Consider the following 24,272-nt stretch of genomic DNA (forward strand, 5'->3'; position numbering starts at 1 on the left):
TGCATATTTTTTATTTTCAGTGCATGCCTCTCAAAAGGACTGCAAGGCGCCCTGCTATGAACAACATTTTGCACCATTGAGTTCAATCAGGGCTGGCTCCAGGAATAAGCAGCATACCCCCAAAAGATTTTGCACTGGAGTACCCCCTCATGTTAATTTCACTAGTAAGTCTATGGTGTCATGAGTGTTTTTAAGTAACACATGTGGACCAAGAACCCCCAGGGGTCCTAGTACCCCTGGTTTGGAACCACTGCTCTAGAACAATGTTAACAAACAAGGATGAGATTTTGGTTTTGCTCTAGGACACCAACAAGTTGATCTGCAAAGGTCAGCACAATACACTGTTGGAAAATGGAAGATCAGGATAAAAATATACATATATACAGGTGCTGGTCATAAAATTAGAATATCATCAAAAAGTTGATTTATTTCTGTAGTTCCATTCAAAAAGTGAAACTTGTATAATGTATAAATTCATTCCACACAGACTGATACATTTCAAGTGTTTATTTATTTTAATATTGACGATTATAACTGACAACTAATGAAAAACCCAAATTCAGTATCACAAAAAATTTGAATATTGTAAAAAGGTTCAATATTGTAGACACCTGGTGCCACACTCTAATCAGCTAATTAACCCAAAACACCTGCAAAGGCCTTTAAATGGTCTCTCAATCTAGTTCTGTAGGCAACACAATCATGGGGAAGACTGTTGACTTGCCAGCTGTCCAAAAGACGACCATTGACATCTTGCACAAAGAGGGCAAGACACAAAAGGTCATAGCTATAGAGGCTGGTTGTTCACAGAGTTCTGTGTCCAAGCACATTAATAGAAAGGCAAAGGGAAGGGAAAGATGTGGTAGAAAAAAGTGTACAAGCAATAGGGATAACTGCACCCTGGAGAGGATTGTGAAACAAAACCCATTCAAAAATGTAGGGGAGATTCACAAAGAGTGGACTGCAGCTGGAGTCAGTGCTTCAAGAACCACCACGCACAGACATATGCAAGAAATGGGTTTCAGCTGTCGCATTCCTTGTGTCAAGCCACTCTTGAACAAGACACAACGTCAGAAGTGTCTTGCCTGGGCTAAAGACTAAAAGGACTGGACTGCTGCTGAGTTATGTTCTCTGATGAAAGTAAATTTAGCATTTCCTTTGGAAATCAAGGTCCCAGAGTCTGGAGGAAGGGAGGAGAAGCACAGAATCCACATTGCTTGAAGTCCAGTGCAAAGTTTCCACAGTCAGTGATGGTTTGGGGTGCCATGTCATCTGCTGGTGTTGGTCCACTGTGTTTTCTGAGGTCCAAGGTCAACGCAGCAGTCTACCAGGAAGTTTTAGAGCACTTCATGCTTCCTGCTGCTGACCAACATTATGGAGATGCAGAATTCATTTTCCAATAGGACCATTGTTTAAGGACCATTGTATCCCTGTTCTTAATTGGCCAGCAAACTTGCCTGACCTTAACCCTATAGAAAATCTATGGGGTATTGTGAAGAGGAAGATGCCAGACCCAACAATGCAGAAGAGATAAAGGCCACTATCAGAGCAACCTGGGCTCTCATAACACCTGAGCAGTGCCACAAACTGATCGACTCCATGCCACGCCGCATTGCTGCAGTAATTCAGGCAAAAGGAGCCCCAACTAAATATTGAGTGCTGTACGTGCTCATACTTTTCATGTTCATACTTTTCAGTTGGCCAACATTTCTAAAAATAAATTTTTTGTATTGGTCTTAATTAATATTCAAATTTTCTGAGATACTGAATTTGGGATTTTCATTAGTTGTCAGTTATAATCATCACAATTAAATGAATATAATATACAAGTTTCACTTTTTTAATGGAATTACTGAAATAAATCAACTTTTTGATGATATTCTAATTTTATGACCAGCACCTGTAGTATATGAACATGTTTTTATGTTATCTTCTGGATACACAGCAAACAAGGAATAACATATTTAGAAATATATTTTGGAAAACATTACATTTTGTAGAATCCCCTTATATGTACAATAACACTAAATGCAATTTCACTGTAATCTCAAACCCTTTTCATTATTTTTAGGGAAAAGGTCTTTCAACTCCATATTAAATTGTTAAATTATCCATGAAAAATATTGTGCAATGACCAATTAGGGTTAACATGCCTGTTAGAGAACCAAACAGATTTTCAACTTACTGACTCATGGATTCGCTCATGGATCGCTATGATACCTGCTGCCCCAACGTTCTGTGTGTGTTCTGGTGAGTTCTGGTGTTTATTATACATATGAGGACCAGTCCCCACAAAGATAGTAAAACCTGACAATTCCATCAGCACAATAATTTTTACTGGTCCCTCAAAGGAAGGCTGGTGTTGAAATTGGGATATATTTTGGGTCTAGGCAGTTTTTGTTTTTGGGTGTAAAGATTAGGTTATTAAGGTTAGCGTTCAGGTAAGGGTTCGGGGAGAGGGAAAACAGGGGGTCGTTATTGTTTTCCCCACCAGTGTAAAAAAAGAAATGTGCATGCATACATGCATAGAGCCTGGACTCAAACCCCATCCCTTATCAATAGTTATGCTGTAGGTATAAGTTTGGGGGGGGGGGGGTTGGATTCTCCAGAGGTTATTTCTTTGAGGCCAGGTATATTGAGATGTGTATGCACAGCACAACAGGTAAATAACCGGTAACATAATTATTACTGTTATATATACATGTGCATAATAATATAATTATCTACAGGAAGTGTGGAGAAATTCATTTAATTTCAGACAGGACACTTCTCTCAAGACATAACATAGTACATGTCAACGCCCGTCTCTAGGTATTTGGCCACATATTCAAGAAAATAGGGTGTGGCTATTGTTTGGATATGCAAGAGGACAGATATATAAACTGGATATAAGTTACACTTTTCAGTCAGAGCTGCTATTTTTGTGCATTCCACGTAGAGGTAAGAACATTTTTTATATTTATTTTTTATTAGGGGAACCTGGTTAACATTTGTGGATGAGTTTTCTTAGTTTAAAAGTGTGAACAATTATTTTCTTAAGCTGTTTGCTTTGTGTGAATAACTTAAGACATTTAACACAGCAGAGTATTGTTTAAAATTTTTCTTCATTATTTAAAAACATATGTCTGGTTCAACACCATTTGCTAACCTCTGTCCTACAGACAATGAAGTCCGAAAGAATACATATATGTCCTCTCTTGACATTGCTATTGACATTTTGTTGAAATCCTGTTCTTGGTTTATCGCTGTAGAGCACTATGTCTGTATTTCGACAATCTGTTCTACAACTCAAAATGAAATATATGTGTCTCTGTATAATAATTTATGCTTGATAACATACATTGAGGATTCTTTTTGATCCCCTGGTGATTTTGTACGTTTGCCCACTGACAAAGAAATTATCAGTCTATAATGGTAGGTGTATTTGAACAGTGAGAGACTGAATAACAACAAAGAATCCAGAAAAACACATGTCAAAAAGTGTATAAATTGATTTGTATTTTAATGAGTGAAATTATTATTTGATCCCCTCTCAATCAGAAAGATTTCTTTCTCCCAGGTGTCTTTTATACAGGTAACAAGCTAAGATTAGGAGCACACTTAAAGGGAGTGCTCCTAATCTCAGTTTGTTACCTGTATAAAAGACACCTGTCCACAGAAGCAATCAATCAATCAGATTCCAAACTCTCCACCATGGCCAAGACCATAGAGCTGTCCAAGGTTGTCAGGGACAAGATTGTAGACCTGCACAAGGCTGGAATGGGCTACAAGACCATCGCCAAGCAGCTTGGTGAGAAGGTGACAACAGTTGGTGCGATTATTCGCAAATGAAAGAACAAAAGAACAAAAGAACTGTCAATCTCCCTCGGTCTGGGGTTCCATGCAAGATCTCACCTTGTGGAGTTGCAATGATCATGAGAACGGTGAGGAATCAGCCCGGAACTACACAGGAGGATCTTGTCAATGATCTCAAAGCAGCTGGGACCAAAGTCACCAAGAAAACAATAGGTAACACACTATGCCTCGAAGGACTGAAATCCTGCAGCGCCCACAAGGTCTCCCTGCTCAAGTAAGCACATGTACAGGCCCGTCTGAAGTTTGCCAATGACCATCTGAATGATTCAGAGGAGAACTGGGTGAAAGTGTTGTGGTCAGATTGGACCCAAATCAAGCTCTTTGGCATCAACTCAACTCGCCGTGTTTAGAGGAGGAGGAATGACCCCAAGAACCCCATCCCCATCGTCAAACATGGAGGTGGAAACATTATGCTATGGGGGTGTTTTACTTCTAAGGGGACAGGACAATTTCACTGAATCAAAGGGACAAATCTTGGGTCAGAACCTCTTTCCCTCAGCCAGGGCATTGAAAATGGGTCATGGATGGGTTTACCAGCATGACATTGACCTAAAAGAACATGGCCAAGGCAACAACTGAGTGGCTCTAGAAGGAGCACATTAAGGTCCTGGAGTGGCGTAGCCAGTCTCCAGACCTTAATCCCATAGGAAATCTGTGGAGGGAGCTGAAGGTTCAAGTTGCCAAACATCAGCCTCGAAACCTTAATGACTTGGAGAACATCTGCAAAGAGGATTGGGACAAAATCCCTCCTGAGATGTGTGCATATGTGGTGGCCAACTACAAGAAACATCTGACCTCTGTGATTGCCAACAAGGGTTTTGCCACCAAGTACTAAGACATGTTTTGCAGAGGGGTCGAATACTTATTTCACTCATTAAAATGCAACTAAATGTATAACATTTTTGACAAATGCATTATTCTAGATTTTTTTGTTGTTATTCTGTCTTTCACCATTCAAATAAACCTAACATAAAAATTATAGGCTGACCATTTCTTTGTCAGTGGGCAAACGTACAAAATCAGCAGGGGATCAAATAATTGTTTCCCTCACTGTATGTACATAAATAAGCTATTGTGCTGTTAGGGATATGGGAATGCTTTAGTTATGGTTGGTTGGTTTGATCCGAAATCCACATGATTTTCATCTCTCCTCCACTAATTTTGGCACCCTTGGTAAAAATAAGCAAAACCGGCTGTGAATTTTTATTTTCTTTGCAGTGTATCCTCTTGGCCTTTCATTCAAGATATTCACAAAAATTAAATATTTAATTGAAGAAAAAAAAGTGCAGTCATTTACATTTATATTTCCCTCCAAAATACATGCCACAATTATTGGCACTCGTAGAAATTCTTAGGACAAAATTTTAACTAACGCATATTCCCATTCATATTTAAAAAAATGTAAGTTCGCCTGGGTGATTATAAAGTTGTGCTCATATTTTCCAAGGATACCAATATTAGTTGAGTACTGTTTCGTCTGCAGAATCTTTGGGTGAAAAGATGCATAGTATTTGCTTAAGTTAGTTTAATTACTCTGTAATGACTGAAACACGCCCTTATCGCCCACTCGATTATTATCTTGTCAATGATTGGATTTTCTCTTTGTAATGTTGAGATAATTAACTAGGGTGTAATTATTGTTAATTACTCCAACACAAGTTTTTTAACAGTCTTATGCCAATGCATTTATTATTATTTGGTTGTTTTTTAGTAATGTTTCTCATTTAAAGTTAGATTTTGATATATGAATTTTGACCCCACTGCTCATTGAATCCATAGATGGCATATTCTACCAGCACTCTTGCTGCTGGCTGCTTCGGGAAGATATACAGGGAGAGGTATAATGACACCTGGGCTGCAATCAAGAAAGTACCACAACATTTAATCAACAGGAATGACTTGGAGAGGGAGTGTCGAGTATACAAGTGAGTAAACAGACATGTGCTAACAATGTGCTACGTGGACAGGAACTCAGAAATGATGATATGATGTAGATTGTAAATACAAAGGATTTTGGTTGTCCTGTATGTCAACTTCATTGTCCTCAAAACAATCTTTCTCCTTGCTTTATTTTACTCTCTCTCTCTCTGACCTGGGACAACAGTAAAGCGGTACATCCTAATATAGTCAAGCTTCTGGGTAATCCAACACTCAAGGACTCAAAGTGGATCATTCCCATGGAGTTCATCTTTGGAGAGGACCTGGAGACAACCATCTTCAAATCACAAAAATCTAAAATACAGGTAGACCTCTTACAAACTCACGTGACAGTGCTGATAAAATGTACATTGTCAAAGCTCCATATCAACAATACATAAAATAAATATATGATTGTATGAAAAATATCTGGTACGTAAGTTACCTATCTATAGACTACAGCATTTTCTATCAGACTTCCTTATAAGTATGTCAGCTAAATTATACAAATGTGATCGAATCCTTTGTTTCCCACAGTTATACAACATGTGTCTGCTGCTGTCAGTGGATCTAACAGCTTTCTGTAAATGAGAATATCTACAGTGTAAAATATATTGTTTTCATATATATTACCCTGGGAATTTTTTTGAGAAGCCTTGTAAATTACAAAAATATACATAACAGAGACCACTGCACCTTTTTCTTTCCTTTCCAATAAAGTCGAAAAGGAAGGTTTTGAGTGAGGAACAGAAGTGTTAAAATTACGAGAACACTGCAATTTGAATGCTTCTGTTCCTCACTCAAAACTTTCCTTTACAACTTTTTTGGAAAGGAAAGAAAAAGGTGCAGTGGTCTCTTAATCTTTTACAGAACTGTATAAATGTGATCAAATCTTTTGTTTCCCACAGTTGACTCCACCTATAAAGGCTACAATCATCACAGGCATGTGTGAAGGACTACTTCACCTACACAGCAAAGACATCGTCCATCAGGACCTCAAACCTGACAACATCATGGTGAGACAGGCATTCAAATAGATTTTCATTAATGACGCAAGACTGAAGCTGGATTTACTGTACGGTAATACCAAGTGTTAGCTCTTATTTGTGCTTATTCCAAGTCGAATTAACTATTTTTAAATCATAGCATGTTTTATATATAGTAACCCCAATATTTACGTGCTTAAAGTATTTGGACAGATTAACATTATTTGAAATAAAGTGATGTTCGCATATTATTTGCATAAAATATCTGCCTGGAGTCTGTGACCCTTGGTATCTTCCCTGGTGATGCTCTGCCAGTGCTCTACCATGACCATTTAAACAAATCACCTGTTTGTTTTGGGGCATTTTTGCTTTCAGTAATATGTTACGTAAGTAAAAGGAATGCTATACTGGATTCGGATCAGGTGATTAACTTGTCCGGTCAAGATCTATCAACGTTTTGGCAATGTGTTTGGCCCATTGCCCTGCTGAATGATGAAGTTGCATCCAATAGGTTTAGAGTCATATGGTTGTACCTGAGCATACAGAATGTTTCTACACACTTCAGAATTCGTTCTATCACAGCTGTCAGCAGTTACAACATAAAATGTCTCGCAAGGTCATACCTCCAAATTGGGACACCTCCTGGCAGGGCAGTTATGCTAGTTAGCAACATGCCAAGAGATCAATGATAACATGAAAGACAATTGATCTGTATTTGCAAAAAACTCAGTGAAGCCATTACATAAAGTTTAGTTAACCAAGCATGGCCTAACTGTGATGTAATTAAACTGAAGATGGAAAAATAAATGATAACAATAGTTTCTCATCTGTCCACAATACCTTTTTCCAGAACTCTGAATGCTCTTCAGGGTGTTTTTAGCCATCCTGTTTTTGAGGCTAACTAGTGTTACAACACACTTTGGTCCAACTTCTGCGGTTCAGCTGGGGGAGACCTCTGCTGTGGATAGTGGCTTATACAGCCACACATCCACACCTACACCCTGGAGATTGGGCTGATCGGTCTGACTGTTTTAGGTTTTCTTCGTAACAGTCAGCATTCTTTGGACAGCCACTACAGCAGAGTTAATTTGTCTCCTAGGTTGTTTGCTATTTCATAGCTCACTGGGGCTTTCTTTCCTCTTTGTTATGTACCAAACTGTTAATTTCCATTTGCCTATTTGTTTGGCTATGTCTACAGTACCTCAGGATGGCCAGTTTGACTTGCAGTGACACTTCTTTGGCCCTTGTTAGACACAAGTAATGAACTCCAAACATATAACCTAGAATTAACAGCACACATGGACAGCTCTCTTGTGCATGCACTAAAAATATAAAAAAACACATCTGCCTCGGCTGTGAAGAGCAATATCCAAAGGCATTTGCCCCCCTTAAATGTGGGCAATACATTTCCTTTAAATAACCTCAAAATAAAGCTGGTATTAACACCATAATTACTGTATTATTTTATCTGAATCCAAAGTGCTGGACTACAGAACCAAAGAACCACTGAATGTAATATCTGTGGTTGAACATTGACATAGTAAATGAATACAAAAGATTTGAAACTATTTTTATACCTCTCTCAAATAATCTCTTCTAGATAGAGCATGGAAGTTACAGAGCTGTGATCATTGATATGGGACTGGCCAAATTCTCCCGCAATGGCCTCAGTTCTGCGGTGGATATGGGCAACGAGGCCTACTCTCCCCCTGAGGTCCTGCAGAGGACAAGCCCACGAGACCAGCGCTCAGATGTGTGGGCAATGGGTAAAATAATTGCTGAACTTTGTGCCAGAGTGCGGCTGCATACCCCGAGTGTCTGTCCAGAAAAGATCCAGGAGACCCTCAGTCATCAAGGCCAACAGTACTGTAACGCTGTCTGTAGGATGGTGCAGAGTGACCCCAGATTACGGGCCACTATGGCTGAGGTCATCCCGGAGATACGAAGGGCAGGTGGGACTGATGGACACACAAGAGGACCTCTGCCAGCACAGCTTCCTCGGCCTGAGGTAAAAGACACATCCCTACATCCACAAGCTCCTGAACACCGATCACCTTCCCCATCACAATTTCACTGTGCAAACTTGCCACATCCCGATGTCAAGACAGTAGTGAGAGCTCCTGTGAGAGCGCCTTCTCCATCTAGATGGGAGCATGCACCCTTGCCAAAGGCCGAGGTCAAGATGACACTGCTGCCGCAAGCTCCCCTACCGCGGCCTCCTTCCCCTTCAAGATTTGAGCTGGCAGCTCCTCCAAAACCAGAGGTCAAGAAATCACCAACTCCCTGTCCCAAGGTACAGCAGGTTAAAGCAGTGGTTCCAGTCATGCCTCAACCCAGTCCAGCTGCCATGAAACAGCTTCTCTACCAAGAGGCATCAAAGGGTTTTCCGTGCCCACTTCCCCAAACGGGCAATGTGAGAATCAGCCGCTATATGGAAACAGATGGGGAGGTGGAGTCTTGGGAGCAGAAGGAGGTGGAGACTAAAGGAGGTAGGATAGTGAAGTATGAAGATATGAGGTTCAACATGTCATGAGAAGGTTATTGGTCATGAAATAGTTGGATTATCCAGACGGTGGTTGACCCTCTCAGTCTCCTTCAGTGGCTAGTGTGACACATTTCTGTAGAGAAGAGATTAGCATATCTGGAAGTTGGGCTACACAATGCAATAGTTTTAATGCCTAGTGAAACAACTGTAAAACTATCAAAAACAAGGATATACTGTATGCTGAAATAAACTGAGATCAGTTATTAACAGAGATTAAATGTATCTTGTCCTGCTGCATTATATGTTCATGCTTCATCACTTTACAGTATTGCTACCATGTCACAAATCATCGAAAAGAACATGAGTATGGGAGTCAAATCATGTTTAAATGTTCTTAGAAACCTTATGTCTTTTGTGAATAAATGCATCTTTGAACAGGTGTACACACATGCATTTGAACTGTTTATATAAGTTGACATGTTTATAATAATCAGTTATAAAAGTCATTTTAAATACAGTTTTGTGGTTATTTCCTGTTACACACAATCTGAGCTTGATGTGTCATGCCCTGTCACCTGTCTGTCCTCAACTCCACACTCCCAGGTGTTCCCGGTTCTCTTAATTATCTGTGTATAACTTGCGCACTGTATGTTCTGTGCCGGTTATGTGCCAGTTTGTCGTGTTTCTGTGCCAAGCATTCTCCTTACCTGTATGTTTTCCAGTTCACTCCCCTGTATGCCAATCTCCTGCCTGCCCCAACTACGATCCAGCCTCCCGTTTGCCTTCCTGGTTTGCCATTACTCCTGGTACCGACCTCTTGCCTGTCCCCAACCAAGATTCTGCTTTTCATCTGTCAGTGCCTTATTACTCCTGACCTGTGTACCGAACCTTTGCCTGCTTCCGACTTCCTCCTGTCTATCGCCAATTAAACTCTGCTGCATCGTATCCACTTCAGGTCATTTGGGTCCAGCTTTACAATAATCAGGCAACAAAGTATGAAACCTGTTTGGTTGTTTCATAACTAATGGGGAGTTGGTAGTAGGTATTTAACTTAAATGACAAAGGACAATGTTATATTGAAAATAAGAAGTAATATCTTGTGTTTCGGCCTAGCCGTGTCTGTTATTTGTTATCAACCTGGGACATGTCAATTACAGTATATTCCTCTGTGCAAGATTCCCCAAAAAAGGATTGTGTTGGAATACCACTTTGGGTTTGTTAGTTGTCAGGAATACTTTTAAACTTTCAGTCTTCACAACCGAGCAGCAATTCAGCTCTGTCTTCCTACCTGAGGCTCAGGGGTAATTTGTGTGTATACTACTTATCTGTGAACAAATATTTGGGCATAGGCGTAATTAATTCATTACTTAATCCATTACTTAATTAATTAATAAACAAACTAACTAACTAATTAGAAAAAAAGCTACTTCGATGGAGCAGGAAACTTTAATTCTGAAAACAGCTCATTCACTTAGCCAGGTGTAGGCCCTCTGCACACTGTGTTTATTATTCTACCTTTCAGGGAGAAATAGAACTGATCTTTCTTCATTGCTTAATGAAGATGTAGTTTGAACAAATCATACACGGACCACCCTTGATTTCACTATTATCCATTCCCCCATATCCTATCACATTTAAAATACACCTATTCTTCTAGCCCAACATTTTTCATTTGTTTTAATCATCTGCATTAATATTTGAAAGCACTTCTTGCCTATAGTTAACAAACGTTTTTTTCTGGTTAATATAGGGAAAACGTGTTTTTTAGTGTTAACAGCTTTCCAGTTAACACTTTGACACCACCTCCTGGATTTTTCTTGAAATGTTCCTCTCTTTTTATTGCACCTACTCCACTAGACGTCTGCAACCTAATTCCAGTTGACTCCAGAAGGATTCCCTCCTCAGTTACTCCCTAAAATCCGCTAAGGCTTCAATGAAGATCTGCCATATAGAAAAAAGATATACTATATAATACAGAGTATTTGCAGAATGTTGAAAGATAGCCTAAGAAGTAACAAAATTGTCCATTTACATACTAAAATGTACTTATTATTACCCTGCCTACTCTCTCTTAAGCTTTTTGAGTCAGAGAAAAGCTGATAGACGTACAATCTACAGAATGAGTCACAGCTCTAGATATTGTTATCATAGTCCTGTCGATACTGATTTGCAGTCTGGCTAGCATCCCAGAAAGCAGATTTGATATTGTTAAGGATGTTTGGAGATGATAAAATATATCAATGGCCAGCTCTAAATCCTGACTGAACCCAAGAGAAAACTTTGACTCAGGCAAGTTAACCATGAGTGCTGAAGAACACCCGCACAGCCACATGCACGTAAAAACTCTCCAACGCAATAGTTTAAAAAATGACAGGGATCAATGAGACGTGCTTCATGGTCATAATTTTATATTTTCCATTTATTTTCCTCTTAATGGGCTTTGCTGAACAGGAATGATTCATCACAAAAACCTCATAATCAAATATAAAACACAAATAATCTCAATAATCTTTGGTGCTAATGTTTTCACACTTTAGTGTACATAATCACACAAAGATTCTAATGCAGGATAAATACTAATATAACTAGGACCATAGCCTATTTCAAATATATTTTCTGCAATAATATAATCACTTAAGTCTAAGACAACAAATTCTTGCTTACCTGAATATTTTTGAGAAAACTGAACTGTATATAAGTGTTGCTATGGCTTCATTTGTAGCCAAGTGCAGTACCCCAAAACTGGTGGATGAAAATGCTACAACAGTATGTTTTCATGTCAGCTCTGCTGTGTCCCGGTGGATACAGAGAAATGCTTACTTACAGAACCTTAGCAGATAGAAGTAAATCAAAAAAGTACAAATGTTAAATAGAAACACAAGACATATGTACAGGTACATAGTAATACGAAGAATAATAGCAATGAATAAATAACAAATTACGAGAACAATACCTTTAGGTCACTTTCACCAGTTTCCAGAAGAAGAGAACGACACATTATGTGAATTCATCTGGTACACATGTGAATTCAGTGTGCAGTCATGTCATTGACAGTGAAGGACTGACTGTGTCATACAACATTTCATTCAGGGAGCTACCCAGAACTGGCATGGGAGCCTATTTCTTTCAATTGACTGCACCTAGCCTATGGAATGCCCTCCTGAACCACCAGAAGTCACCACAGATTAGGCTAATTTAAAACAGGCATAATGAACAGCACTCTACAAATGTAATTAATCATTATTATAGTATTCTCCAAAGAAATGTTTATATCAAAAAAGAAATCAGAATCGTCCGTATACATTGATTCTCTTTTGCACTATAAAATAAATGAAAACCGGCATTTAAGATTCACCAAACACTGGATGCAGTTCTGAGGGAATTGTTACTGGACAAGTTGATGAGTTGATGAGCTCCTCTGTGTCTTCAAGACATTAAGAGAGTAGACCATATCAGACATTTTACAAATCTGGAGCTGGCAATAAAATTACACACCATTTGATTCTAGATAAAAGAACATTACCTGAATTAAACCTAATAATTATTGACCATGATACATTTGATGGCCTACAGTGTGAGTTCATAAAGATGGTAAGTAAAGCCATATATAGTTACAAAGTACAGCAATTAAGTACATAATAAAATTCAGTGTTTCCACTGCTGCTTTTCAAGCAGATATCGAAAGACATAATGTGATTGTGAAAGGTGAAGCATGAGTCTAGGGCATAAATCCAGAGGTTTTATCCGATTGCATAAGGTGCAGCAAAGAATGGAAACACTGACAGATTTGGCCATTTGGACTGAAGTTAATGTGCAACTAAACATTTTCATGTGAATCTCTTAAGAGGCATTCGATAGGGGAGTCATGCTTCCCTCATAAGGCTCAGTGGTCCTGGGGTACCTAACAGAGGACATGTTGTAAGAGTATGGTTTGTTAGCAACATGCATGGCACAGTATGTGTGTGTCTTTTCTAGCTACTAAAATGGGCATACAGTAAACAAGACCAGACATTTTAGAAAAGGACCACTACATGACCAATTAAATTGCCATTTTGCACAAAATGCCCTCTATTGACTGTATTGTAATGTCCATTCCTCAATCCAGTCCACTTTATCACAACCTCTTCATCTATAAGTGCTCTCTTGGAATCTACCTGTAACAGTGTTTCTATGCATTCCAAAGAAAAGGGCGGGGGTTAAGGAAGGGAAAAATCCCAGCAGTTCTCATGTTCAAACATGACAAAGCAGTATAGAAACACACTAAACCGAAAGGCAAAGGTAAGCATGATTTAATAGAACTGTATTTAAAGATTTATTTAATTAACTTCATTATTTACAAGTTTGATGTCCACGTGTACATATTCGATCAACAACTCAAACAACTTTTGCTTTTGTAAAATAGAACTAAGGAAATGGTTCTAAATCTATGATTGTTGTCATTCTAAACGTAATATACACAATATCATATAACATTTAGTTCCTGTGAAGAGTTGAAAGTAAATATTTCTGCTGGATAGAGTAGAATGTAATATTGAGTATATGATATATTTAAGTATCTTAAAATATGCACTCGCAAGCGCTGTGGAATAAAATGTAAATAAGTCAATTGTTTAAGGAACGCTTTGGCACATTGAAAATACCATTGTACCTTAGAAATTCGTTGTTTAAATAGCATGAGTTCTTAATTCATTATTTTTTTATATGTATTTCATAACTTGACATTATTCGGAATGTATAATTGATTTAGATTCATGTAGGCTTCAGAAAGTTTTATGACTATTTCACTTTCTCGACATTTTGTTGGCATTTTGCGGTTTGGTATCTAGAGGCTAATGTATTAATTCCGCATTATTCTGGCAGCAATCTACACTAAGATAAGGTTGGTTCGAAACCCAAGATCGTTTTGTAGTTTTTTTTCTAGTAGCTTTTTTGTTTGATGACTTCACACTAAAAAATGCTGGGTTGTTTAGATGATCCATATTGGTTTACCGGCATTGGGTCGTACTATTGGGTTGCTTTTCAGTATGGGCGGATTTTTTAAACCAATTATGGGTTGTAAATATACCCAGAAAACCAAACATCACCGCTCACGCGCAGTGGCGCAATCCATTACTCAAATGCTGGGTATTTTCATAACTCAGTGTTGGGTCAATATTCCCGTCTCACCGCTTCTTTTTCAATGGACTGGACAGGCAGAGGGAGAAGACGTGGTCACCAAAAACAGGTATAGTTCTATCCTAAATATTTTTATTCAAATGTTAGGTCAATGTTGTTTCAGAAAATTGTTTATTCAACTAATTTAGTTAGCGACCCTATTTAGTTTGCGGTTTGTAGCCCAGATTTGCAAAATCGATAGCTAAACCGCTAAGACTTAGTGTTGTAAAAAGTTCACCAAGTGTTTTTTTTTCATAACCTTAACTAGCTACACTACAGTATAGCTATTAGACTTGCGTAACGCCGGGATAGTTGTCAATATTATTCCCAGTGAACTAACGCTAGTTAGGTCAGGTTATAGCTCCACCATCTCATCTTAATTTAGCTAGCGTTAATACATTTACTGTATACGGGTCGATTTGAACTTCACGGTTTCGTAGCTAGTTAACGTTACTGTCAGTATTTACTTAGACAATGTAGGTCAACATTATGTATACGTAGCTAGCTAGTATTGTAATGTTAATCTGATGTGTACTCTAATACTGTAGGACTCGATGTTCTTTTTCGTACCTGTACAGTACCTGCTGAAAACGTTTGGGCTGTGTGTGTGTGTGTGTGTGTGTGTGTGTGTGTGTGTGTGTGTTTGAGTGAGAGAATTGAATATTGTTGGTCAGTTCTCTAACCTTATGTTTTCTCTCAGAGATTGAGTGTATACTTTGGTAGATGAAACACTCAAAGTTTGGAATCTGGAGTCTCACGTCACTAAATTTTAAGCTAAGATTATCTTTGTCATCCTTTGTCTTTATTGGTGTAATATGCCAAACTGAACTCCAAGATAGCTAATTCACATTGAGTTGAACTGAGATGACAGTGGGTGAACAGGGGTGCCCCACCACATCAAATTGCAACTATCTTCTATTAAATGTAGTGGTCGTAGTTTCGATTGAAATGTCTAGTACTGGCTGCAGTGTTTTACTGTACACCAAGTATAATTTGCAAATTGTAACATATAATTAACTACAGCAGGGGTTCTTAAACCTTTTCAGCCTAGGACCCAAATTAGAAGAAACTGATAAACTGATAAAAAAAATGACTACTATGTGTAGAAATAAGTAAATGTAATTGCCTTTATACCTAACAAATGTGCATTTGCTGCTCATCTCCTTCCTACTCAAAGATTCAGAGAAACCCATGATGCATTGCTTCAACTTTTGTATGAGCAAAGAACATTTCTCACACTAGAATATTATTGAAAAACATATCACTTATAATTGGAATTTATCTCAGCCTTTTGTACAAAAATTGTCAAATGCAATCCTCCTAAATTCTGACAATGCATTCCCAACCTAGCTAGTAGCACATTCCATGGAAAGTAGTTTTCAGAACACTTTGTGTAATAGGAACTGTCTCATATATTCAGGGTTGTAGATTACTTCACTGAAATATTGTATATTTGTCTTTCAGACATGAAAGGTGACTTGCACTGATAGTGTTGCCTCTACTTCTACTGGGATATTCCTGCTCAACAATCTCTAGAGATTACATAGAATGGTCAGAAAAAGAGTATATCTAGTGAGTGGTACTTGGTACAACCAAGGTATGCAGAAGAGCATCTCTGAACGCACAACATGCCGAGCCTTGAAGCAGATGGGCTACAGCAGCAGAAGACCACAAGAAAAAAAGTTGTATACAATGTACTTCTGTTCAATTGTTAGCTTTTAGTTGGAAATTCCAAATTTTATTTTTGAATATGTAGGAAGTGCTTTTTTGTATACATGTCAAGCTGTGATTTGGCAAGAGATAGTGTGTGTGTGTGTGGTCATGTTCCAGTGTTAGTAACTGTTGAAGACTCAGATTGACAAATTATTCACTGTGCTTTTACGGGATAGGGAGGGGATGTGGATGTTTTAGATTTAATGTTGATTTTGTGTAAGAATTACATCAATACATTTGTATTCGTTTACTGACAAATTGTCATCATTGATTGACCATATAGGTAATATTGACAGTAGTCTTTTAACCTTTAAAATGCATTTTTGTTAAATAGAATTTAGGATTTGAAACCACATTAACCCAGCAAGAAACTAAGAAATAACACAAAACTTGGTGGAAATGTCTGTGAATAACAATAACCCAACCAAAGAGAAGAAAATCCTAACCTGCTGGGTCAAAATAATCACATGCATGGTTAAATCAAGTAACCCAGCAGCACTGGGTAGCAGAAACAACCCCAATTGGGTCAATTTTGACCCAGCATTTTTTAGTGTTCAAAGAGGACACCCACATGTTGCACATCTTTTGGATTTTTTATAAACATTCAATAGCTTTTTTGTTGAATGACTTAGAAACCTCAAACTACTTTCAGATTGTTTGGAGGACACCCACGTGTTGCCCAGCATTTGGGTTTAACAAATAAACGTTTATATTTTTTTGTTTTTTTAAGAATTAGATTTGTACATTTTCAAATGTTTCTAAATGTCTATTTGTTTGCTAAATGCAAAGGCTGTGCAACTTGTGGGTGTCCTCTGAACAATTTGAAAGTGGTTTGAGGTTTTTCAAACTTTTTTTGTAAAAACCAAAGGCTGCTCAACATGTTATTTTTTTTCACTGAACAGTCGGAAAGTGGTTTGGGGTTTCTAAGCCACATGGTTAAAAAACTATTAAATACATAACTTTGAGGCATGTAATTTATTGACGGTCCCTAACCATAAGCAGACCGCTGTATACATGGTTCTACACACCGGGTTATGGAGTGGCTAGTCTGGGAAAACAGGACCTGATGTCGGGTTTTGAATAAACGTTGAATATCCAAAATCGATTTTCAAACGAACTTTACCTCGGTCCAATATACACACAATACCCATAATAACAAGGCTAAAACACTTTTTAGACATTTGTGCCGATTTATTGAAAATAATAAAACTAAAATCTCAATATGTACGGTTTAAGTACTATAATCGTTTTTGGCGGCGATCACAACTCTTCTATGTCAATTGTATTTACAAGCAGTAGCAGAAGCGAAAATACCGTGTTAAGCGATAAGTCCAGCTTTTGGGAACTTACAGTCCTGAGCAAATGACTACGTGTGAACACGTATGTGCTCTCTCCCTCAGTAGCGTAGATAATTTAGTCTGTTATAAGAAGCATTATCTTTTTCTGGTGTTTCTTATTTTATGCTTGGTTCTTGGAGAGTAAGTAAGAAAGAGAGAAAAAGTGGCGCTGTCGACAAGGATTCCGGTAGACGTGTAAAAGAGGTCTCAACCGGGACAGACAGACGTCACGAGTGTGTGGGAAAGTGCTGTGTATGAGAGAATGTGTATTAGATGGGAAGTATGGTTTGTGAGGCAGGGAGACTACATGTATCAATTTACAGTGTTTGAAAACAATGGGGAAACATGGTTTTCTAAATGGAAAGGCTATAGTATTTGCTCCACTGGTTTTGTTTGTGGTGCGCTTGCCTACATTATCCTCAGATATTCACAATAGGTTTCAGGCTTTGGTCTGAAACTAATGTGAAGCAGATACAGGAACATAGGTTTAAGGCAAAAGGTCTGAATACTAATGTACATGATCATTTTTTGTTGTTGTTAAATTGGCACACATTTAAAAAAAGCATTTGTCATTATATGGTATTGCAAAAAAATTGATGCAAAAAAGAACTATTAGAAATGTAATCAATAACACAACAAAATGTGGGAAAAGGCGTGTGAATACTTTACAAAGCTAATGTATATAATATTAGATTTTTTGTTTCTCTGAAGAGTACAAAATACCAGTTTGGTAGAACCTTTAATCACTATCATGGCATCGGAATACCATTAATGTTCCTGCTCTGGTAGTCACCAAATAATATGAAAGTACCATGGTTTGGTACACAAAAGGTTAGATTTGTTTGTGAATTTATTTTTGTTGCCTCTGTCCCAACAATCAATCAAATGTCTCAATATCACAATGTTTGATATATTGTCCTTGTAATATTTTCTATTGAGTATAGGGTTTATATGATTTGCACATTTGCATTCTGTTTTAATTTACATTTCACCCTGCATCCCAACTTTTTTGGAAAAGAGGTTGTATATTATACAGAACATATGGGAGACTTTTTACAGTACATGTGAAATACTGTATATTTGTCAGGAAATATCTTTTTTAAACTTTTTTTGTTTATCCGTGCTCTCATTGGTTTTCATTTAAACATTTATTTTGGACCCCCCTGCCCAGTCCCATCTTAAACCCATAGATGGAGTATTCCACTAAGACAGTTGCTGCTGGCTGCTTTGGGAAGATATACAAGGAGAAGTATAATGGCACTTGGGCTGCAATCAAGAAAGTACCACAACACTTAATCAACAGGAAAGACTTGGAGAGAGAGTGTAAAATATATAAGTGAGTATGACAATGTGCTAACGTGGACATGATCTCAGAAAGGGGGTTGATTTTGCTAATGTAGATGGTCAATACAGAGGAGCTTGGTGGTCCTGTACAGTTCTGCTTGAAAGAATGTGCACCCTACAGAGATGGTTGTTATTTTTGTGTAAAATATTAAAAGGGTCTCGTTATCTATTCTCCAATTTGTAATAAGTACATTAAAAATAATGGACAGAAACGAAACATAATATATGTTCAATGTTTAGCTAACACAAGTGGTTTATTTAACAAACTAAATGTGAACACCATTCAACAGCTTGTGGCACCTCCACTGGCAGCGATAACTTGGAGTAAACATCTCCTAAAGCCACTAATCAGTCCCTGACATATTTTTTGCCCCCTCCTCTTAACATAATTAGGCATGTACTGCCTGCTTAAGATCCTACCACAGGTTATCAATTAGATTAAGGTCAGGATTTTGACTTGGCCAGTCCAAAACACAAATCTTCTTTCTCCTGAGCCATTAACCCAAGATGCAGCAGATCTCCAGATGTTATGTTTGGGTTGGCATTTACCTGATATTCTGGAAGGGGGTCCACCACTAGGTTGAATGCTCTCCATTTTTAAAGGGAGCTCAAATCTCACCGATGAGTGATTGAGCTAAAATCATATTGAATGGTGTCCTCTGGGATCTCCTTTCCTGTCAGCATGCTGTGTTTTGCATTCACCTGCATTGGTCACACCAAACTGTTCCTGGCCTCTATTTATTCACTGTAAATGTCTCTATTTTTGTCCTGACCAAACTCTTCCCTAAGGATCCCTCCTTTGATTGGTTCTGCTGGCACTTAATTATTTACCAACCTGATTTAAGTTAAAAACTTGATAAAACCAATGTAGCTTTGGGTTCACTTAATTTTGCACCTGTTCTAGTTCCTTTTCCATTTTGTTTTCCTACTACATTCATGCATTCCTCTAAATCAAAATATGGAATGGGTAAATACAAACCTATTTTATGGTGAACCCTAAAAATATGCACAGGGGTTTTCAAGTAGCACTGTATGTAGACTTGCTTGCTTTCATCCTCTCTCTCTGACCTGGGGCGACAGTAAAGCGGTACATCCTAATATAGTGAAGCTTCTGGGTAATCCAATACTCAAGGACTCAAAGTGGATCATTCCCATGGAATTCATCTTTGGAGAGGAACTGGAGACCACAATCTTCACAACATTCAAATCTAAAATACAGGTATGTTTTTGTACTTACTTCTTCCAAACATGCATGTGACAGTGTTTACAAAATTGCTGGATCAAGAATACGCCCAGGAGATTTTACAGACATTTTATTTTAAAAAGTCTGCTAAGTCAGAGTTAACAATTTAGTGACATTTTTGACCCTAGGATAAAAAGGTTGGGACACTTTGTGGTAAATTACTAAAACATACATTTAAGTGTGATAAAATCCTTTGTTTCCCACAGTTGACTCAATCTATAAAGGCTACCATCATCACAGGCATGTGTGAAGGACTACTTCACCTACACAGCAAAAACATCGTCCATCAGGACCTCAAACCTGACAACATCATGGTGAGACAAGCATTCAAATAAATTTCTTTGTTGTTCCATAATGATGCAATTGAGTAATGATGCAACAATGAAGTAGTATTTAATAAGTTGTTTGGAATATAAGACATTATCACAGTATTAATAGACCACATACAATTATATTTCTCCACCTCTCTCAAATAATCTATTCTAGATAGAGCATGGAAGTTACAGAGCTGTGATCATTGATATGGGACTGGCCAAATTCTCCCGCAATGGCCTCAGTTCTGCGGTGGATATGGGCAACGAGGCCTACTCTCCCCCTGAGGTCCTGCAGAGGACAAGCCCACGAGACCAGCGCTCAGATGTGTGGGCAATGGGAAAAATCATTGCTGAACTTTGTGCCAGAGTGCGGCTGCATACCCCGAGTGTCTGTCCAGAAAAGATCCAGCAGACCCTCAGTCATCAAGGCCAACAGTACTGTAATGCTGTCTGTAGGATGGTGCAGAGTGACCCCAGATTACGGGCCACTATGGCTGAGGTCATCCCGGAGATACGAAGAGCAGGAGATAATGGCGGCAACACCAGGGGACAACAAACGGCAAATATTCAGAAACCCTTTCCTCGCACTGAGGTGAAAGCTCAACCAATGCCTGAGGTCAAGATGCTTGTACGAGCTCCAGTGCGAGCGCCATCTCCATCTAGATGGGAGCGTGCTGCAGCTCCAAACCCTGAGGTCAAGATAACACCAAGTCCTAAAGCTCCTGTACAACGGTCACAGTCTCCATTAGGATTTGAGCACAAAGCCCCACCAAGGCCTGAGATCAAGACGCTAGAACGAGCTCCTGTGCGTGGACCTATGCCGTCTAGATTTGAGCGTGTAGCCTGGCAAAAGACAGAGGTTGAGACTGATGTCCAGACAACAATGGTACCTCTAGCATCTCCAAAAGCTGAGGGTAAGAATAATCAGATTAAGTTGGAGAATATGAGGTTCAACGTCATTGTGATTGGTTTTGACTTGTTTCTGGAGAGGGAAAATTGGAATTGGAATTATTTAGGAAATCCTGGAAAGTAATACACATGTAATTAGATCAGCCCACCTTCCCCACCTGGTGGAGCACAAAAACAACCCAGAATGTATTTTTGATACATATGATGAGTTTGCCTTCACTTCGGTATTGATGAATGAATTAATTAATTTGATAAAAAGATTATGGTAATGGAAAAACTCCTCCCTAAATTAGCATATGTTCACAAAATTAGTTGTCCTGAGAATGTACAGAACTGCCAGGTTCACGGATTAATTACACTTCTTAAACTCCAGTATCCTTCAACACATTGAGTAAAATAGAAATTACATCTAAATCATCAAGCTTTCAACTGGATCCTATTTCAAATACTACTGAAGCAGCTACTTCATCTGCTTGGCCCAGCTACACTATGTTAAACATCATTAATTACTCCCTATTCTCTAGATGGGTACAAAACTCTGTAAAAGTGGCAGTAATATAGATTTTCTTGAAAAAAGACAACTCTTTTGTTGCTTCCCAGCAACTGGCCTTCCTGAAGAAAAGTTATATTTACAAAATACTCCTTTTAGATCCCATCATAGTGTTGAGGCTCCACTTGTAAAGGTGGTAAATTACATTGACAAAGTCTTAATGCCAATTGATCTTCAGCACAATGCTGCCTTCAACATAATTGATCACTACGGTCTTTTAAAGACCCATTTTGGTCACGTGGACTACTGTAGTTCTTGCCTGGCTTAGATTCTATCTGAAAAATTACTTTCTTTTTTGGGACCGTTCTGTGTTACTGTTTTGGATTTTCACTACTATTCAGCTGTGAATTTCAATGAAACAAAGCTCTTGAAAGCCTGTGGTGGGTCATGATTGGCTTTGTAGTAGGCAAACTCATTTTGAATAATAAACCTGACAAGCTATGCAAGTCAAATGAAATTCATTTTTATTTATTTTATTCAAGGAAGTACTCTTGTACCCACATGGGTCGTAGGTTTCTGCCCCTAGGGGTAGGCAATTTGATTCTGCTTGCTCTGGACCAGTCATGTCCTTAATACTGACTTCTATCAACATTGACATTAAGCTAAAATCACCAGCAAAATCCATTTACGGTCATATATTTAAACCCTAACATTGATTGATCCTGCGTTAGATGTTGTTCAATTGGGAATATTCTATTTTGTCTGCTGCCCCTCAATAGGAAAGTAATACAAAAGTAACTGAAAGTAATCAGATCACGTCAGTATACAATTTCTGCTCCATTAGTGCCAGGAGACTATGGTCAGTCTGAGCTATATGCTGAAGTATCCGCTTGGATCTAAGGAATGCTTCCTTTAACTTCTCTGGTGTCCTGTTGGTCCTTAGGAGAACCTGAGTCCTTGGACCACGCCTCGAAACGAACTTGCCGGAAGACCCCTTGCTGTCTCTGTTGCTGATCTGGATTCTTCCTGCGGGCACAGCCAAGCTGTTCCCATTTGTATTTATTGACCTCCTGGACGTCTGAACCTGTAAATACACTGTACTGATGTGAAACGTGGCCTTAAATGGTAATGCACTATTAAAACCTTACAGTCAGCCAGAAGGGGACCGGCCAAGCCTCTCATTCCGGCTCCTCTAGTTTTTGTCCTAGGGTTAGGGCTTTATGAAATACATTTGGTTGAATAAGATGGAAAGACCATATTAAAATGCATAGCATTTACATGCCTCATGAAGGAATACTAGAATCATTGAACATAAAATGTAGGGCTGTGAAAATTAATGCGTTAGTGATTCATTAAAAATGCTTAATGCCGTTAATTCTTTTGTCGCCATTTTTGCCTTCCAATCATCCATAGTTAGTGTTTGACATGGGCGGGAGCGGTAACTTTCTGATTTGCAGCAGTGCAGGTAACGTTATTGACACTTGACTGGTGTTGGAGTTGTACGGAGAGCCTCACATTAACTTTTTTCTATACAACAATGGAGAGTAGCCTGTCATAAATTGTGTTTACTCGCCACATGTTTGTGAATCCTGCCCAATATCACTTTCATACTTGTTCATTAGAACACAGTCTGTGCTGTTCCAAGTTGCTGGAAATTGGAACAGCCATGCCTCCCCTCTCACCCTTTTCTGGTCCTGTGCTAATCCACTTGTTACCTTGCATTTAGCATGGTAAGTTATGCTTATTTTATGTTATTGCTAGCCTAAGCTAAGTATAATGTCATAGCCAGTTGCATTTCCACCAAACTATATTATTATAGCGGAATCATTGCTGTGCAAATTAAATTACAGATTTCTCCTGTTTATTGTTTTGGTTAAACATCTCTCTTGCCTTTGCCTATTTAAGTAACCAAACTTATATTACGTTTAGTTGAATTATGGAATAATAATATAAAAATATACATATTTGGTTGTGGCCAAACACCTTTCAGAATAGCTAATTGTTTCCAGGCCCTCACATGAATGCAAATTCTGCCCGTCATTGTGGTAATTTAAGGGGAGACCTTGTTCTAATGGACCAACTAGGAAAAATACAGCTTATGCAATTTAATTTCAAATCAAGCACAGTCCATACTTCACAATAAAACATATGTATTTAACATAATGTTCTTATGGAGAAATTTAAACAGAAATTTTTATATTTATACAAATTTGAACACTAAAACTGAAACTCTACAACTGCAATGAATCCCAATTAAAGTGGGGAGAACAAGCAGGTTTGGCAGGTTTTCCTACTTACAAAGCATGTACATTATCATTTGTACACTTCAACTGTGAGAGACGGATTCTAAAACAAAAATCCAGAAAATCACATTGTATGATTTTTTTATAATTAATTTGCATTTTATTGCATGGCATAAGTATTTGATCACCTACCAACCAGTAAGAATTCCGTCTCTCACAGACCTGTTAGTTTTTCTTCAAGAAGCCCTCCTGATTTCCACTCATTACCTGTATTTACTGCAC

At 38.3% G+C, this 24,272-nt stretch overlaps 2 protein-coding genes across 5 annotated transcripts; both read left to right on the forward strand.

The window, feature by feature from the left end:
• The first annotated feature begins 2,833 nt into the window (after positions 1–2,833).
• zmp:0000000881 (aurora kinase) lies at positions 2,834–9,760 on the forward strand. Its single transcript, XM_010905340.5, has 5 exons — positions 2,834–2,940; positions 5,635–5,780; positions 5,960–6,098; positions 6,681–6,788; positions 8,359–9,760. The coding sequence occupies exons 2-5, from the start codon at positions 5,635–5,637 to the stop codon at positions 9,289–9,291; spliced, it is 1,326 nt and encodes a 441-aa protein (XP_010903642.2). The 5' UTR covers positions 2,834–2,940; the 3' UTR covers positions 9,292–9,760.
• A 3,676-nt stretch (positions 9,761–13,436) lies between these two features.
• LOC105031104 (aurora kinase-like) lies at positions 13,437–24,076 on the forward strand. Of its 4 annotated transcripts, none has more exons than XM_020040680.3 (7): positions 13,922–14,467; positions 15,862–16,091; positions 18,619–18,783; positions 19,872–20,010; positions 20,241–20,348; positions 20,521–21,262; positions 22,691–24,076. In XM_020040680.3, the coding sequence occupies exons 3-7, from the start codon at positions 18,638–18,640 to the stop codon at positions 22,759–22,761; spliced, it is 1,206 nt and encodes a 401-aa protein (XP_019896239.2). In that variant the 5' UTR covers positions 13,922–14,467; positions 15,862–16,091; positions 18,619–18,637; the 3' UTR covers positions 22,762–24,076. The 4 variants fall into 4 exon arrangements, with proteins under 4 accessions (XP_010903645.2, XP_019896239.2, XP_010903644.2 ...); XM_010905342.5 differs by having other exon boundaries at positions 15,862–15,870; XM_010905343.5 differs by lacking the exons at positions 13,922–14,467; positions 15,862–16,091 and adding an exon at positions 13,437–13,521.
• Positions 24,077–24,272: the final 196 nt, after the last annotated feature.

Source organism: Esox lucius, chromosome 20 (assembly GCF_011004845.1).
Source record: "Esox lucius isolate fEsoLuc1 chromosome 20, fEsoLuc1.pri, whole genome shotgun sequence".
Taxonomy (NCBI): domain Eukaryota; kingdom Metazoa; phylum Chordata; class Actinopteri; order Esociformes; family Esocidae; genus Esox; species Esox lucius.

Coding starts and splice junctions, on each gene's coding strand:
- zmp:0000000881 (XM_010905340.5), top strand. CDS start 5,635: ATGGCATATTCTACCAGCACTCTTGCTGCTGGCTGCTTCGGGAAGATA. Junction 5,781..5,959: donor AGGGAGTGTCGAGTATACAA/GTGAGTAAACAG, acceptor CTGGGACAACAG/TAAAGCGGTACATCCTAATA. Junction 6,099..6,680: donor CACAAAAATCTAAAATACAG/GTAGACCTCTTA, acceptor TGTTTCCCACAG/TTGACTCCACCTATAAAGGC.
- LOC105031104 (XM_010905343.5), top strand. CDS start 18,638: ATGGAGTATTCCACTAAGACAGTTGCTGCTGGCTGCTTTGGGAAGATA. Junction 20,011..20,240: donor CATTCAAATCTAAAATACAG/GTATGTTTTTGT, acceptor TGTTTCCCACAG/TTGACTCAATCTATAAAGGC. Junction 21,263..22,690: donor AGCATCTCCAAAAGCTGAGG/GTAAGAATAATC, acceptor GTTGGTCCTTAG/GAGAACCTGAGTCCTTGGAC.